This window comes from Tinamus guttatus, unplaced genomic scaffold (assembly GCF_059628265.1).
Source record: "Tinamus guttatus ecotype Peru unplaced genomic scaffold, ASM5962826v1 Tinamus_guttatus_pri_ptg001022l, whole genome shotgun sequence".
Lineage (NCBI taxonomy): Eukaryota > Metazoa > Chordata > Aves > Tinamiformes > Tinamidae > Tinamus > Tinamus guttatus.
Window position 1 is genome coordinate 71,788 of NW_028289556.1, and position 15,657 is coordinate 87,444.

Genomic DNA, 15,657 nt, shown 5'->3' on the forward strand with positions numbered 1-15,657 from the left:
TGTAGTCTTCTGTATTCAGTCATTACTACAAACGTCTACTAAAAGTAGTAGACAGTAATCATGTTGTTTAGAAATTATTTTATATTTTGTATCATGTAAGATGCAACTTGCTATGCATGCATATACACTAATTTCTACATTACTTATATTTTTCAGTATATAAAAGCACTTGCTATAATACATCTGTTTTTCCTGCTATAAAAGTGGCGTTGTCACAACATTGCCACTCTGGCGTGCAAGAGTTGTTCTTCCCGTAGTTTGTCCTCTTATAGCCGTATTTGTTTCAGGATTAACTCTTGTGTAAATTTAGTGTACTTTCCTAATGGTTTGTAGGATTGGCACTTTGAAAATGTCCTCATCACATAAATATTCTTTACAACTGCTGCATTGATAGCTGAATGTGTTAACATAAATCAAATCAGAAGAGGAATCGAATGAAAATATTGTCTTAGCTAGTTTTAGGTCTGAGCAGAAGCAAACTTGATATTCTTTCTGTTAACTTCAGTAGATTTTGTAGAAGAAATAAAGAAGCTGTGGATGGGAGAGGTCCTAATTTTACCTACACTTAGATGCTTGTTGCTCTGTGCACGCGTACTCGTAACATTTCTGTTAGTATTGTCTCAGTTGCATAAAAGTCTGACAAGATGCTTGTTAGTAATTAAATTGCTTTTACATACATTACTACTCTTACATTTAGGTATTGGGCATTACATGATCGTGGTGAGAAGTAATTACTGCTACTAAGAATCCTCGGTCTATCTATTAAAATAGTAGTTTATTCATGTTTGCAAAACATTTGGGGACAGTTTACCTTCCGCTAGGATTATTTGTCAGCACCTGAGACCTAATGCCGAGCAATGGCTTCTGAAAGATGTAAAATGATCTGAATATTGATAGTTTTTTATCCATAGAATTTCTGTTGAATTCTGTTGTACAATTACTGCATTGCAAATGCATTGTTACTGTGTCTGATAGGTTGTGGTGGGGTATTATGTTACAGTCAGCAATATTCTACTTTAAATTATAAATTTAACCCAGTTGAGTACTTCTTTATATGCTTCTAATCATGTGCTATTGCACTAATATTAATAACACCTGTTTGTGCTTTAGGCATGAATGAAGAGAACAATTTCTATGAAGAATAAAACTACTTAATTCTGGAAGACCTCTCAAAGCACAGTTAGCATTGGAGCAGGAGAAAAATATGAAGAAACAATCCATCTGACTCTCTCTGCCTCTCACACAAAATAAAAAATGGCTCTTTATAAAAAGACTGTTGCGAGTGTCTTAGAGGAACCCCTTTTTGCTTGCAGACAGAACCAGAATGTTAGGAAAAAACTAAGACTGATACGAATAATAGGGCTTCTTGTGAGTATAATGGCCATTAGTACTTTCTCTCTTTCAATTAGTGCCTTTTTCAAGACCGAGTCACATAGCACAGAGCCGGCCAGCAGCCTCGATAGCCAACGGCTAGCGCATGGGCACCAAAGAACTCTCTTGGATTTCACAGAACTGAGTGGAGGCAGCACCCCAGACACACTTGTCACTATGAGTTACAAAGCTGAGGACAGCAACGCCACAGAAGATCACGCCAAGGGAGAATACCCAGAGGACCTTTTCTCTCTGGAGGAAAGAAGAAGGGGAGCAGTCATCCTCCATGTCATTGGGATGATCTACATGTTCATAGCCTTAGCCATAGTCTGCGATGAGTTCTTCGTTCCTTCCTTGACTGTCATCACTGAAAAACTGGCCATATCTGATGATGTGGCTGGGGCAACCTTCATGGCTGCTGGTGGCTCGGCCCCTGAGCTCTTCACTTCTTTGATTGGAGTATTTATATCCCACAGTAATGTCGGCATTGGGACAATAGTGGGGTCTGCCGTGTTCAATATCCTATTTGTTATTGGAATGTGCGCTCTGTTTTCTAGAGAGATCCTAAACCTCACCTGGTGGCCACTCTTTCGAGATGTGTCCTTCTACATCATTGACTTGATCTTGCTAATCATCTTCTTTCTGGATAACTTAATTATGTGGTGGGAAAGCTTAGCGCTACTGACAGCGTATTTTTGCTATGTGACTTTCATGAAGTTCAATGTGCAAGTAGAAGAATGGGTGAAAAGATTTTTGAATAGGAACAAGGTTGAGAAGGTAACAGCAGCAGACTCTGAAGGAAAGGTTGGTCAATATTTAATGAGATTTGTATATTACTGCTCTTGCAAATTCTGAGTCCCCTTTTATCATGAGAGCCCTGATACAGTACAATAAGCCATATAGCATGTTTGATGCTTTGCTAAAAGGTTTTTCTGTTGTTGTTGTTTAATCAGTCAAACAGAACTGAAAAAAGAAAAAGCATGAGACAGCTTTCTAGGAAATCAATAGCTTTTAACTCCAGAACAATCCTAATCACAAGAACACCAATGAGAACAATGCACACAAAAACACCCGAGTCTTCACTGTTCAGCACTTTCCCACATCAGTAAGGCCTGAAATAAAATTATTTCTTTTTTCAGTTTATGTGGAGATTATGCAATAACTGTGGGGCATCTTTTTTTTTCTTGACAAAACGCAACTTTTAATGCCTTTTACTTCCTAAAACAAAAGTAAAAACACTTAGAAAACGATATAATCTTACTTTTATGTGTTTCATCTTTTGATTTTGATTATACAATACTTATTCCCTGTTGCAACTAATAACAATTACATGAGAATATATCTCTGGAGAAGCAGTGACAATAATGGCAAAATGCTGCCAATTTAAGTGTGATTGTGATTGTCTTTCTTGCAGAGTACTTTGCATTGGAGCAATTTTTTTTGTCTTCATACCTGGTCATGAGTAGGGAAGAGAATTATGCATAGAAGTGTTTCGTGGGTCTTAGTTATAACTATCTCTCTTAAATAGATCACTTTGTAGAGAAGTATATATTTAAAATATTTTTGAGATTGAAGCCATAAATACATATGGATGTAGGCAGTGTGTTAAGTGAATGTTTAATCCTGAAATTGAAGTGTCTAGTTTTATATGACAATCAGCTTATTCATGAGGTAAGGTTATATTATTCAGTGAATGTGTTGTGTTGTGTTTATTTCTGTAGCACTTATCAGAGGAAAAGGAGGGAAAGGATGTATTGGTCTAAATGTATAGACATGCAAACAGAGGGAAAGAGAGACCAATTACCTGTAACTGTATAGAAAGGTTGCATTCCTACGACTGGCAGAATACTGATGATTCTGCCCACAGGCAGAACTTCTAAGAGAGATACTCATATTTCCATATTTTGTCGGAACCACAAAAAGTCCATTGAAACAAAAACAGAAAACCTTAGTGCTTTTTTGTTGTTTTTTACTTTTTACCCAAGTTTAAAACTGCTTTTTGTTTCCATTCTTTTCCAAAATTCCAAAATTCTCATCTTTGTCTCTTTCAACATGCATATACTTCATTTCAAAAGCGAACAAAAAGAAGGATAAAGAGCAACAAAGTATTGAAGTATTGAAGGAGTCTTTTTTTTTTTTACTTCCATTAATTTTTCTGTTTCTTGCTAATGCATTATTTCACAATGCATTTTCAGTTAATATTAAGTGTGTAATATAAGAAGAGATAGAATCTGAGGCAACCATAATCTATTCATCCTCTATCACTTAATCATCTATAAATTATTTTCAGCTAGATCAACAGAAAAATAAAAAATTTGCAGGCCACATTTCACATTGGCAATGTTTAAAAAAACTCTGGATAGCTTTAATTTTAAATATTTGTAGTTTGGAGAGCTCATCCATTTATTGTTTGATACATTTTTTTTTCTATTCTGAACATCATATTACTTTTTGAAGAATGGTTACATTTGGTAAAAAGAAACAAATACCCCTGCTCTACTCAAGTCCTGCATCCCATATTTCGTGGATATATTTTCAGGAACTGACACAATGTTAATTGTGTGAGAATGATAAACTCACTGAGAGGTAAAGGAAGATGAAAGAGATCCTCTAATTTAGTTAAAATTTAACAAAGTGGTGTTTGCTACATCTTGGTGAAAAATAGCTTCTGAAGTACCTACTCTCATATTTTCTCTAATGATCCTTGCTGTCAAAGAATTTTGACTGTAGCACTTTGAAATAATTATTCATTATGAATTCCTTTTGCATTCACTTCAAGAGCATTTAACAGCATGAACTCATTTTCTAAGAGCAAGGGTATCATAAATGATTTTTGAGAGAATCACACTGAAGATCTGTATTCATTTACTTACCATTTGTCTAATCCTAGATATTTTGTTTTTATTGCTTTTTAAATAAAAAAGCCATGACAGGCATCCTGAGGTTTGACAGCAGTGGATGTTCACCTTATAAGTTTCATCCTAAAGCAAAAATAAAATATTTTTGTAGTCTGGGATTTGCTGCCTGGTAGTGAAAATAGTGCACATGGATGCTTAATCCCTAATCAGTAAGGATTTAAAGTACTGCAGAAGTAATAGGCATGACTTTTGGTAGCAGATACTCCAACTCTACCTTCATTTCTTCAACGCTTATAAACTTGGATTGCTTCCAGCCACCAAGAATGTTCTATGATGTCAAAATACAAATGTGTATGAGGAAATTATTATATCAAATGCAAAATTTGTTATTATTTGAATGGCAAAATGTATATTTCTTTCCATTAGACAGAAAATGCTTAAGTAGCTTTCTGGAATCTGTAGTTTAGAGTAATTTCAAAGAACGTTATTTCAAGAATGCCTAGAAGTTTCTGTTTTTTGTTTCTGCCAGCACTGCATCTACACATGCACTATTTATTCTACTCTTACTAAACTGGCAAGTGATCTGCTAGAAAACCTGCCTGTGGTATTTATCTTTAAGACTCTCTGTTGTAATCTGAAAGCAGCTCAACAAAGTTGAGAAGTCTAAATAAGGCATCATAAAGCTGGAGGGTTGAAGGGTTAGGTGGCTTAGCAATCAGGCATCAAAGAGTGAAAAATCTAATCCGATGAAAAAGCTTTGAGATACTAAAATGTGTTTTATGTTAATGTCAGTACTTTGATTATCAGTGTTCTTCAATAAAGGTATGCAAGAAGTATTGCATTCTTTAGAAGGACAGTATCTCCTGTGTAAAAAAAGTCTTACATATTGAATGATTTGTCTGCTTAATTATCGTTTGAATACCTACTCTGTAGGTATTTATTAACTAGATAGAATAAATACATGTCTCCAGGTCTCTTCTAGATTCCTTCCATTGACCAGCAGATTCAAGAAGTGAAGGTTTTTCATGCTGTAAAGCCATTAATATTCAAATTTAAGATAACCTCTTCAGATTTTATTTTCTTAAGTGTGCTAGCTGTCTGTACATATGTGTGCAAATCCAGACAGAGTGTTTGGTATGAATTTCACTCTGTTCCTGCTTTTCAGCAAAAACTGTGTGAATTCTTAAAGAGTAGAGGTTGTTAAAATTGGTACTCTAACTTTGATGATCCCGATGAGAACAAACTATGAGCTGCATGTATCTAGAGACAATGTGGTCCTTCTGTATCAGATATGCTGGCAAAGTCACGTTGTAATTGTGGATGATGTTGGTCATACGGCAGGCAGCTGCTGAACTCCAGAGACGATCATGAGCAAGGGTGGAAAAAGGAAGGATGAAAGTATAAGGCCTTGTGAAAAGGCAGGAAGAAAATGCAAAAGGAGAAGTACAGCAGCTTGAGGAACCAATGGGGCAATCTGGCCATGGAGGGCAGTGTAAGAAGACTAAGATTGATGCCAAGAAGTGATGCTGAGCCCAGCTGACTGACTTAAGTTGGTCCTACAATGGCCGAAATCAGTATCTCCAGAAGTCCTTTTTAATCCTAAATATTCTATGTGGTAGGACTTTCGGAGCTGGTATAGTTCTCCTTCACAAGAACTGGTAAATTTGTGGAATGAAAAGCAAGAAGACTCGCCCTTGGTGGTAATTCCATGCACCCCTCAGTTGATTGAAGGCATTTAAAAAGTGAAGGTTGAAACTAAGTATAAGGGAAATGGAGAAGAAAATGGAAGTAACCGAGGTAGAAAGGTTGTTAATTAAAGGATTACTTTGACCTTTGCAAAGATTTCAATCTCCTCTTGATAGTTTCTATCCGTAAGGTACTTTGAATAATATGACAGATCATGAGAGAGCATCATGAGAAAAAATGCATTTCGTTTTTTAAATACTGCTTTATTCTTCAGGGCATCATGAAGATTATTGTGGAAAGACTTGAATATGAACACTTCGTAAATAACTTGAAACAGTTCTGTTTGACAACTAAGAGAACAGAATGTGGGTGGGATAAGGATATTGAGCAATGACATCTGTTTCAATGAGAGTACCATTTTAGATAAATAGTTGATGGTATATACAAGCCAGTTACAGTTTTTCTACATTTATAGGGAGTTGTCTTTGAAAAATGAACTATTTTTACCAAGAAAACATAGTTCCACATTATTTTATTGCCAGCTTTCTTGTCTCAGCAAACCCTAATAGCTTCTTTGTGATACGTTAAGACCTGTACCGGTCTAAAGTGTTGCCACATTGCAGTTAATAGCAGTATTTGCATTTTAAAGGAAGGCAAGTTAACTAGTTTTGTATTACTATATTATATTACTGTAGGTAATTCTCTGCTTTCAGACTTTTTAGCAAAGCACAGAAGTGGAGAAAGGACACATGAGCACAAAGTCTGAGCTAATATGTATTTGTTTAAAGAAAAAAGACAAGTTCCTTGTACGCATACAGAAGGTCTGAGGTTTTTTGTTTTGACTACCTGAACCATTTTTTCAAAGTTTTTCAGTGTTGGACCCAGCAGTTGTAACTCTATTAATATAGCCTTTGTTCTCTTGAAAGATTTTCTGCAACATTGATTTGTAGTTCATAGCAACATCAAGGTTTTATTCTACAGATGTTATATGGTTGGCTGACTTGGGCAAGCAGAGGTGTGTGAATACAGAGCCTTAAGGACTTGGGATCTCACATGCCAATGCAGGAAAGAAAGCTGAGTTAATATATGTATGTGTTTGGAGCATTTGCCTCATTGCGGTTCTTGCACCAAGTTTTATTTAGATTAAAAAACAGGTTTTCTATTATTTGCTTATGTTATCTTGAAACCTTCTAAGGTACTTCTATAATAACTTAATGTTGCTCCAGTAGCCGTAACAGGCCATAATGTATGATGCTACTCAATTGATGTTTAGCATATAGCATTTTTGATGCAATTTGGGATTATTACTGACATACCTGAAGATTGATGCTTTATATAGCAACCATTAGTACAGTTAATACTATATATAGCAAACATTAGTACAGATTTATTCCAAGTTTATTTTAGCATCATTTTGTAACTTACTGATAACAAAGAAGGAATTAATAATTTTCAGCACTAGAGATTCCAGGTGTACGTGGCTGGGTATGGAGCAGAAAGTGACAGCATAGAAACACAGCACAGATCAAATGCTCTCGAATCATGGGCCTCCACTAAAACTGATTAGATAACCTTTGCTAATTATGCCGCGGAAAGGAAGACTGATGTTCTGCACTCTTAATTAACAGCAAAGGGACAAATATCCATCAGTGTGCTTTGAAGGGGTTGGTTTTGTTTTTCTAAAGAATATGTAACTAAAAGGAGGTCAAGTAATACTTTCTACTTGCCACACAATGGCAGGTGTGTTGGCAAGTGCTATTCAGCATGATGTATTATATCATTCTGCAAACAAGACAGAAAAACTCCATTATGAAAACATTGTGCTGTACAAAATAGCAAGAATAGGTTTGTCCAGAGTCTCAACTCTGGAAAATTTATAAGCTCTTTCTTTTTTGGTTATCTTAGTCTTGGTTACTTTGGTCTAGATCTGCATTATGATGCAGGATTTACAGAGGATAGAATTTCAGTCCCAAAGTCAGAATTCCTAAACTCATAGTGTGCCTGCCTACAGATAACTTAAATCCAGAAGGAGCTTTGATTTTTAGCAGAAAAGTTCAGGTTTTGCTCCCAGATATGCTCAGAAATCACAGACTTCAGGTAGATCAGTATGGTGTCTCTTGTCCACTTCACCCACCAACTGGGGGCATTTTAATGCCACTTGGGTGAGTTTTCCAAGCTTACCTTCCTAAGATTTAACAAAACCCAGAGGCTTCCTTAACCTCGTCTTCTTCTGGTAAAACTAGTATACAAGGAGCAGGGTGTGATTTAAGTGAGTAGCAAATGTAGGGGGTCTGTGTACAAGAAAATGAAGGTGTTGGGGCAAATCATAGGTGACTTCCCTACATCTTCTGACCATGTTTTGACAGACACTATCGATCTCTCCCACTCCTTTTAAAGGGAGGGTGCAAGTGCAAGTGTGGGATGTGGGTAGAGAGGGGTGCGCTGGGGCAGTGTTTGGCGCTGAGGGCACTGCGGGGCGGAGGTGTAGGACACTGCTGACTTCAGGGTGGTCCTGGCCATCCCTCGGCAGCCTACACTGCATCATGAAGGCCAGATGCCAAAATACGGGGTTTTATGAAGTGCTTCTGTCCCTGTAATAATCTGTACTTTTGCCATCTTTTATTAGCTGTAAATAGCATTCCACTGAGAAATGAAGCATTTTGCTTTTTTAACTGTGGAATATATATATATGTATGTATATATATATGTATGTATGTATGTATACACACACACAGTTAACAGTATAACGTGGAAGAGAGCATTGTAACAGTAGAAAAGCATAATGACCTAAGGTTTGTTTAGCAGTGACATCTATTTTCACATTTGTTTGATGTTCATTGAAAGACAGATTTTTTTAAAAAAACATAGGAATTGGGACTCTCTTGTGTGGAAAGTTTTCTTTAAACATGAAATGGACAGTATGGGTTCCTGTTCTCTGTCATTTTCAGATTGAACTTGTGAATTTCTTGTGAACATGATATAGCAATCCTTAGGTACTGACAGACTAATATACAAATACAGGTTGTGCTTGTTGTTAATGCAGATCAATAGAGTGCCAGTATTTCAAAATTAAAATAGTTTTTCATGCTGCCTTCAAAAAATTCAGAATCTGATTTTAGTCAGCAAAAGCAAGGACATACAGAACCAAGGAAAATCTGAACATTTGTTGCTGAGAAGGGTCAATGTGAGATGAGTGAATAATAAGAGCCTTTTATACATGAGGTACATTATAAATGGGACAGTGTAGTATTGATAGATGAAGAAATAGTGATATCTGTACTATCTAAACAATTGATTAACTGTGGATTAACTGTGGATTAACTGTGGATTTATACATCAGTATAAACAGTAGGACTTCTTATTTTCTCCATAGTCATCTGCTGTTTTTTGCATACTGTGCACTAGTGAGCTGTAGAGCTAGTGTAGAGCTAGTTCTGTAGAGCTAGTGAGGCTTCCTTAACTCAGGTAAACCTTGTTTCTATGTGTTTGAGACAGAGCTTTCTTAAATATTGCTCTTCATTGTTAACTTAATATCCACATCCATTAATCTTTGCAGCAGTTAAGTGTGCTATTGCCACAGATGAGAGATTCCAATTCTTTATTGGAACTGGCAGTCTCTCAGCCTACAGTGGAAAGTTATGGCAAAAGCTGATAATTTTAATGAATTTTAGAGCACAGATGATTTGCTGTGCATCATCAGATGAGATGAAGCTGATCTTCACAAAAGGGTGCCTGTCTTTGCAGTTTCAAAAAGAAACTCTTCGTTAAGTACATCTCTAAAAGTCATGCTTTTTCAGGGCAGAGTAAACACCTAAGTGTAAAAGGATACAAGTTCCAAAGCTCTGATAATTTGATCTGTTGGTGATAAATCCCTGTTATAAAATGCTCTCAACTGCACATTTTTCCGTTTTAGCACAGTCACAAATAACCTGAATTATTATTAGTTTTGTTATCAAAGAACTGAGGTCAAAATCAGGCAGCCATGACACTAGGTGCTTAAGCATCAGAATGAAATCAGCATTCCTGCTCTCTGTGATTCATAATGGAAGAAGATAAATGTCACACAAAGTTCCTGGGAAGTGATTCAGTATGTATAATTTTATGTATACTGATACATGCTTACCCTTCTACATAGCATACTGCCTGCTTTTTGCCAATCATCCAAGCTGTCATTGAGATGCTGGTTATTTATTCTACACTAGTATTCAGGGGACAATTTAAGAAAATTATTTATTTTACTATATGCTCCTAGGAAGTTTCAGTATATAGAACACTATAATTTTGTGAAAATAGATGAAAAGAGCAGTTTGGGTTTTGCATGTTGAATTCTTGTATTGTTATGTGCAGGTCACAATATCCCAGACACACTGAAAATCCTAAGTCAGAACACCGTTAGGAGGTACAGCTCCCAAACCAATTCCATTTGACAGGAGAAGGATGGTAGTGTATTACCACATATTGCCTTATTTTGCAGGCAATCTCTGTTGCTTTGGGGAACTACACTTGTGTGGCTGAAGCGGTGTATTGTCTTTCGTGTGTTCCTCTCCAAAAATAGAAAATGAAAAAAACAAAACTTTTGAAAAATAGTCATTGCCTTATTGGCAGTAGAGTTAAACTCTATGTCTGGAAAGGGCAATGAGAGTTTTCAGTTGTGACTGTGTTTGTTTCTGCAGAAGGTGGAGGGTTCAGAGCTGTCGTTGCTTCCAAAGCAGTTTTATTTAGCTAGCAACCCCTAGCTGCCTGAATCTGCCGTGGACCACTTACAGATAGTTTACTGTTCCTCTGGGAGACAATATGATCAGAACAGTTAAAAAATAATTGCTTCTCAGTTACTACATTTTGCAGTATTCCTTTTCTACTACCTTTGTCTCATTAAAGATGTATTAGTTTACGAAATTGCCATAAATATCAGTGATCTTGGATGACTTTTTAAAATTGAAGTGTGCAACAATAGACTTAAATGCATATGTGTAATAGTGTTAACAGCCCAGTGAAATGCTTGAGGGAAAAAATATATTAGTACAAAACTATTTTTTGTTGGAGAAAGAATGATGATAATGGCGAATTTGCGCTGCTGCCCCCCTGACAAATTAATCAGAAATTTTGCTTAGGATTTAATCCTGCTTTATCACCTCTTAACTGCTTACTACTGTGAGTCTTGTCCAAAGTAAATGGTATTACCCGTGACATTCATTGCATAACCAGGTAGTGTTAACTTTTCACCCTCTCACATTGCTATAAAAGCCGCTCCGGCGGATGTAGTGCCCTAAGCAAAAGGCACGTCCGCTGTCAGGGCCCGTGTCTGCTGACCTTGAGGGCCTCAGGGAAGATCCAGGGGCTTTGGCCTGAGGGAGGGCCTGGGAGAGAGCTGAACTTTGTGAGATTTTTCAGCATGCTTTTTTGAGGCTTAAACAAATGTTAATTTTGTTGTTTTATTAATGGTGTGAGCTTTTATCAGATTGTCAAATTGCAAGTCAAATCCCTTCTAATTTATATCAGAATAGCTCTTTCACAATCACCAAGTTATCATTTAGTTAAAGCTCCCACAAATTTATGAAGTCCAGAAATCTCTGTGTCCAATGGCAGGGAGAAAAAAGGCTAGAAATAATTCATATGGTCAAGTTACTCATTACTAAAGCAATCATCCAAAATAACTTGAAATTATCATGTTGTCTAATATCTAATTTACATGTCTATGTATTTTATTGTTATTTAAATATTCCTCCTTTTCTCCTTTTTCTTAATATATATTATATCCATTTACTATACTTGTCTTTATTTAGAATGTTCCTAGAAAATGGTTGAGCTGTTCAATTTATAGTGATTTTTTTTGATGCATACGCACCCCTGGAACAGGCACGGCATGGCTGGTTTCTCTGTAAGTCACAGATTCAAAACACAAAACTTAAATGTCCTCTCACTTATATGAATGGTACAGGATTCCTGTAGAATTTGGTCAGAGAATAATCACTGAGTAAATTTCAGAGGATTTTTACTTTGTTTTTTAGTGCTCCATTTCTCAGATAAAATGGTTACTTGCTTTCTCTCCAGATACTACTGTGTGCTTTATGATGAAGTGATTTTATAAAATTTTATTTGTTGCATCATCAGAGTGACCTGGGACTATCTACCATTTACGTATGTTTGTGGGCACATCCATACACCCACCCTTACCTGAAAAGACCATGGAAGAGGCCCATGCAATACATTGCAGATCCATAGGATAGTAATGTTGACTCTTCCTTATTTCACCCTTACTCTGATCAGTAATCCATTTCTGTGAGACTTTCTCAAACATTTACCATTTTATTTTGGGGGAGCATATTTCTCTTCATTTTTTTTTCTTAAGTGTTCTTATGCCTAGAGAGAGAAATATTTCTGTGTTTTCTCTTCAAATTTTGGGCTCCATCCAAAGGTCAAATCACTTTGACTTGAAACAGAGAATATGATGTACTGAGCTTCTGACATGTTATACTTTAATACATCGTATTAATAATTCTTGTTATCTTATGTCTCTATAGGGATAAAAATTCACATCAGTGGAGAGGAATAATCTCTATTTTCTTTCCAGTGAGGAAATCTTGATTATTGCAGAGGAATTGCCCAGGCACTGTTCTTCACTGTGTGACATTTTCAGCGGAGAAAAGCCCACTATTTTTTGTGCAGAAAAAATGCCAACAGCTGGAATTATAGACACCAGAGCTTGTAGATGCAGTAAGCAACTACAGAAAGTTGGAATGTCAATTTAAAATATTTCTTTCTTCACTTAGAGTATCTACCCATGAAGTATAAAACTCTTCAAGGTATGCAGGAGGAGAACAAAAGCAGACAGACATATTCAGTAATCATTTGCAAATATATCACTAATTGCAGCAAGCGTTTTCATTCTTTAAATAATTTATTGAATTATTTGGAGAGCATTCTCTCTCTGTTTCCTGCTTACAAGCAATTCCTTAAAGATGCTGGTTTTGCAATGTATATATAGCTAGCCTCCAAAAACCATTCCAACTCTTATTTCCTACTAAAGGCCACTGGGAATAAATGTTGATTCACAACCTCATGCAGGGACACACTAAAAAAATACATATTCCCATCTTAAAGTAACACTAATAAGCTCAGTCTTTACAGGCATGGGCTGAATTGCAAACTCATGCTTTAGTTTTGGATTTAGGGATCTAGATGTGGTTCTCTCTTTCATTTAATCTTCTTAGGAACCCGTGGCTCTCAGCCTGGCAAAACGTTTTACAGGGAGCTGTAGGAAGCTTTATTTCTGTTTGCCTGATTGGATTACTGTCTGCAAAAAAAACAACAGCCAGCAAAATGGTGTTGATGCAAGGCAGGAGCCGTGGTGTCTGCCAGAAATGAGATAGACAGGGCAGAGATGAGGCTTGGTGGAGAGTAGCAAACCTGGTGCTGTATGGGAAGCTCTTGTTTAGTGACTTACAATTTTTGAAACATCAGTCACCTTGGCAGCATCCATTTTTGCAAAAGATTGAATCTTAATAGATTTCTTATCTAAGAATTCTTCCTATTTTTAACATCATTTCTTTTATTCAAAAATAGGAGCCGGAAAACACTGGGGCAAAAAAAAAAAAAAAAAAAAGAGTGGTACCTAGGTAAACCTGCAGCTTTTTATAATTGTGAGTGTGTGTGTGTATGAAGGAAAGGGGATTAAATTATTGTTATGTCCTGAATACAAAGTAAGTCTGATGAAGGCGACGTTAAGGCCAAAAGACAGGACATAGAGAATTATGATCTTGCTTCTTCCCTGATCCCCCTGTGCCATCTTATAACTCCAGGCAACTGAACTGCTTTCCTCTGATATTAAATCACCCCTAACAAACAAACAAAGCAATTACTTCTGGGCTCAGAGCAGGCAAGACAGGCTGTATCAGCTTTTGGTGCCCTTGGACTCCAGCGGGAAAAGGGCACGCAGTGCCTTGCAGCCTATTCAATTCTGTCATGTGGGCAGCTTTTTGGATTATTGATGGATGTCGGAGTAATTATTACATTGTTGGTGGGCCCATAGCAGACCAATCTCTAAATGCTCACTAAAGCTCAGGAACTGTTTTTTTCATCGTATTTTCCTGTGTCTGTTTTGAAGGGGGAGGTAGGGGGACAAGAAAAAAAAAAAAAAGGAAAAAAAATCTCTCTTAGAATAAACAAACAAACAAAACTCACCACCACCAAAACTGCCTATTTTTAAGCCACAGAGTTATTGACAGTCAGAAATGTCACTTTGGGAGGTGAAGATATGTTTTCATAAAACAAATTTGTAAAGAGGATCCTGTTATTTCCTGTTATTGTATCTTTGAATTAATGTATTCCATAAAGTGAATGTGCAAGGTCTTTTTCTTATGTGTGTAGATATTATTTTATGATGTTATAAGTTATACACTTGTTTCTTAAATAACAACATGTAAAATAACATTCTAATTTTGAGCATGGTTTAAATTTAGTTGATCCTTTCCTGGAGGGGCTTCTTATAGATTCTTTGCAATAGATATAAAATGCAGAACAAAAAAATCAGATTGAGTGCTGTCTGCGAATATTACTTTGAATCTTATATACTCTGAATAGAGTACCATTTATATTTACCACGAAAACATATGGATTTGAGACTGTTAGGTAAAGATCTGTGTTTCTACTTACAGGAATGAAAAATAAACTTCAAATGAAATCTGATATCTATTCTTAAAAATGTATAGATTCCTCAATTTTTAAAATCCATTTTTAATCCACATTATTAGAGAAAGATTGATGTTTCTTCTATGTGTTCATTTGAATGGACAATGGCATACAAGAGTTCTGATTTCTACCAGTATACAGCAATGTGTGCTCATACCTCCCCGTGTATGGCCATCAGAGTTGTTCTGTGGCCCTCATGTAGTAGCAACATTCCTTCTCTCTGCATCCTTTCCAAAAGACTTGATCTTCAGGAATCACTGCCCCGCTCCATGATTTGGGGGGTGGAGGGAGGAAGCAAATTGCTATGTCTGCCTCTAGTGACAAGAATGCAATGGGTAGCTTCAGTTAGTTGCTTTCCAAATTGCAGGAATGGCTACTGCCCTATGTGAGTGATGAATTCCCATGCAGGCCCCTTTCTTTGGATTATGGGGTAGAAGGGAACTTTGTGATATCGATAGACTGGTCTGGATGTAGAGAAATGAAGTAAAGAGATAGGCTTTTCAGTTGTAATTGATCCACATCAGGATTACCAATAGGAAGTTCAAGATACCTGACAGTTGCAGGATCCAACTCATTGGCCCAGACCCATCCAGCTTGTGCATCCTATTTGTGCAAGTATAATCTCACCAGGTCATTTCCGTGACCAGCGTGCAATACATGCATTTTTAAAGGATGATTTATATCCTAATTATGAAGATGAATTAGCTAGCGGTCTGAATTTAGGCAAAATTAATCTGGGCTGCCACCTATAGCAGTTGGTTAAAAGCTGAAGAGCCAGCTCCTGTGCTTTTCTTGCAATAACCTGTATAAGTCTTATAGTACCATCTTCTTTAATGCTTGATATTGCATCAGTTTGTGATGAGCATGGAAGCCTAATGATTTGCACAGAGTCACCTTTGAGACTCAGTGATAAAAAATTACTGGCTTTCTTTGCCACTAAATTAAAATGCTTATTTAGTTGTTAAACAAATCCATGGACATTTTATCTGTTCCTTTAGTACTGTTTTGACTCCACATTTGTTGCAAAATTGTTGCAGGTTGCAAGTTGCTATTA

General features: G+C 36.5%; 1 protein-coding gene across 2 annotated transcripts in view; it reads left to right on the top strand.

Annotated features, from left to right (window-relative positions):
* The first annotated feature begins 1,115 nt into the window (after nucleotides 1–1,115).
* Nucleotides 1,116–15,657, top strand: part of SLC24A2 (solute carrier family 24 member 2) — a 94,485-nt gene continuing 79,943 nt past the window's right edge. For both annotated transcript variants that reach the window (XM_010226160.2, XM_010226161.2), the window contains exon 1: nucleotides 1,116–2,175. In XM_010226160.2, coding sequence (XP_010224462.2) covers nucleotides 1,255–2,175 — 921 coding nt within the window. In that variant the 5' untranslated portion in view covers nucleotides 1,116–1,254. The remainder of the gene's footprint in view (nucleotides 2,176–15,657) is intronic.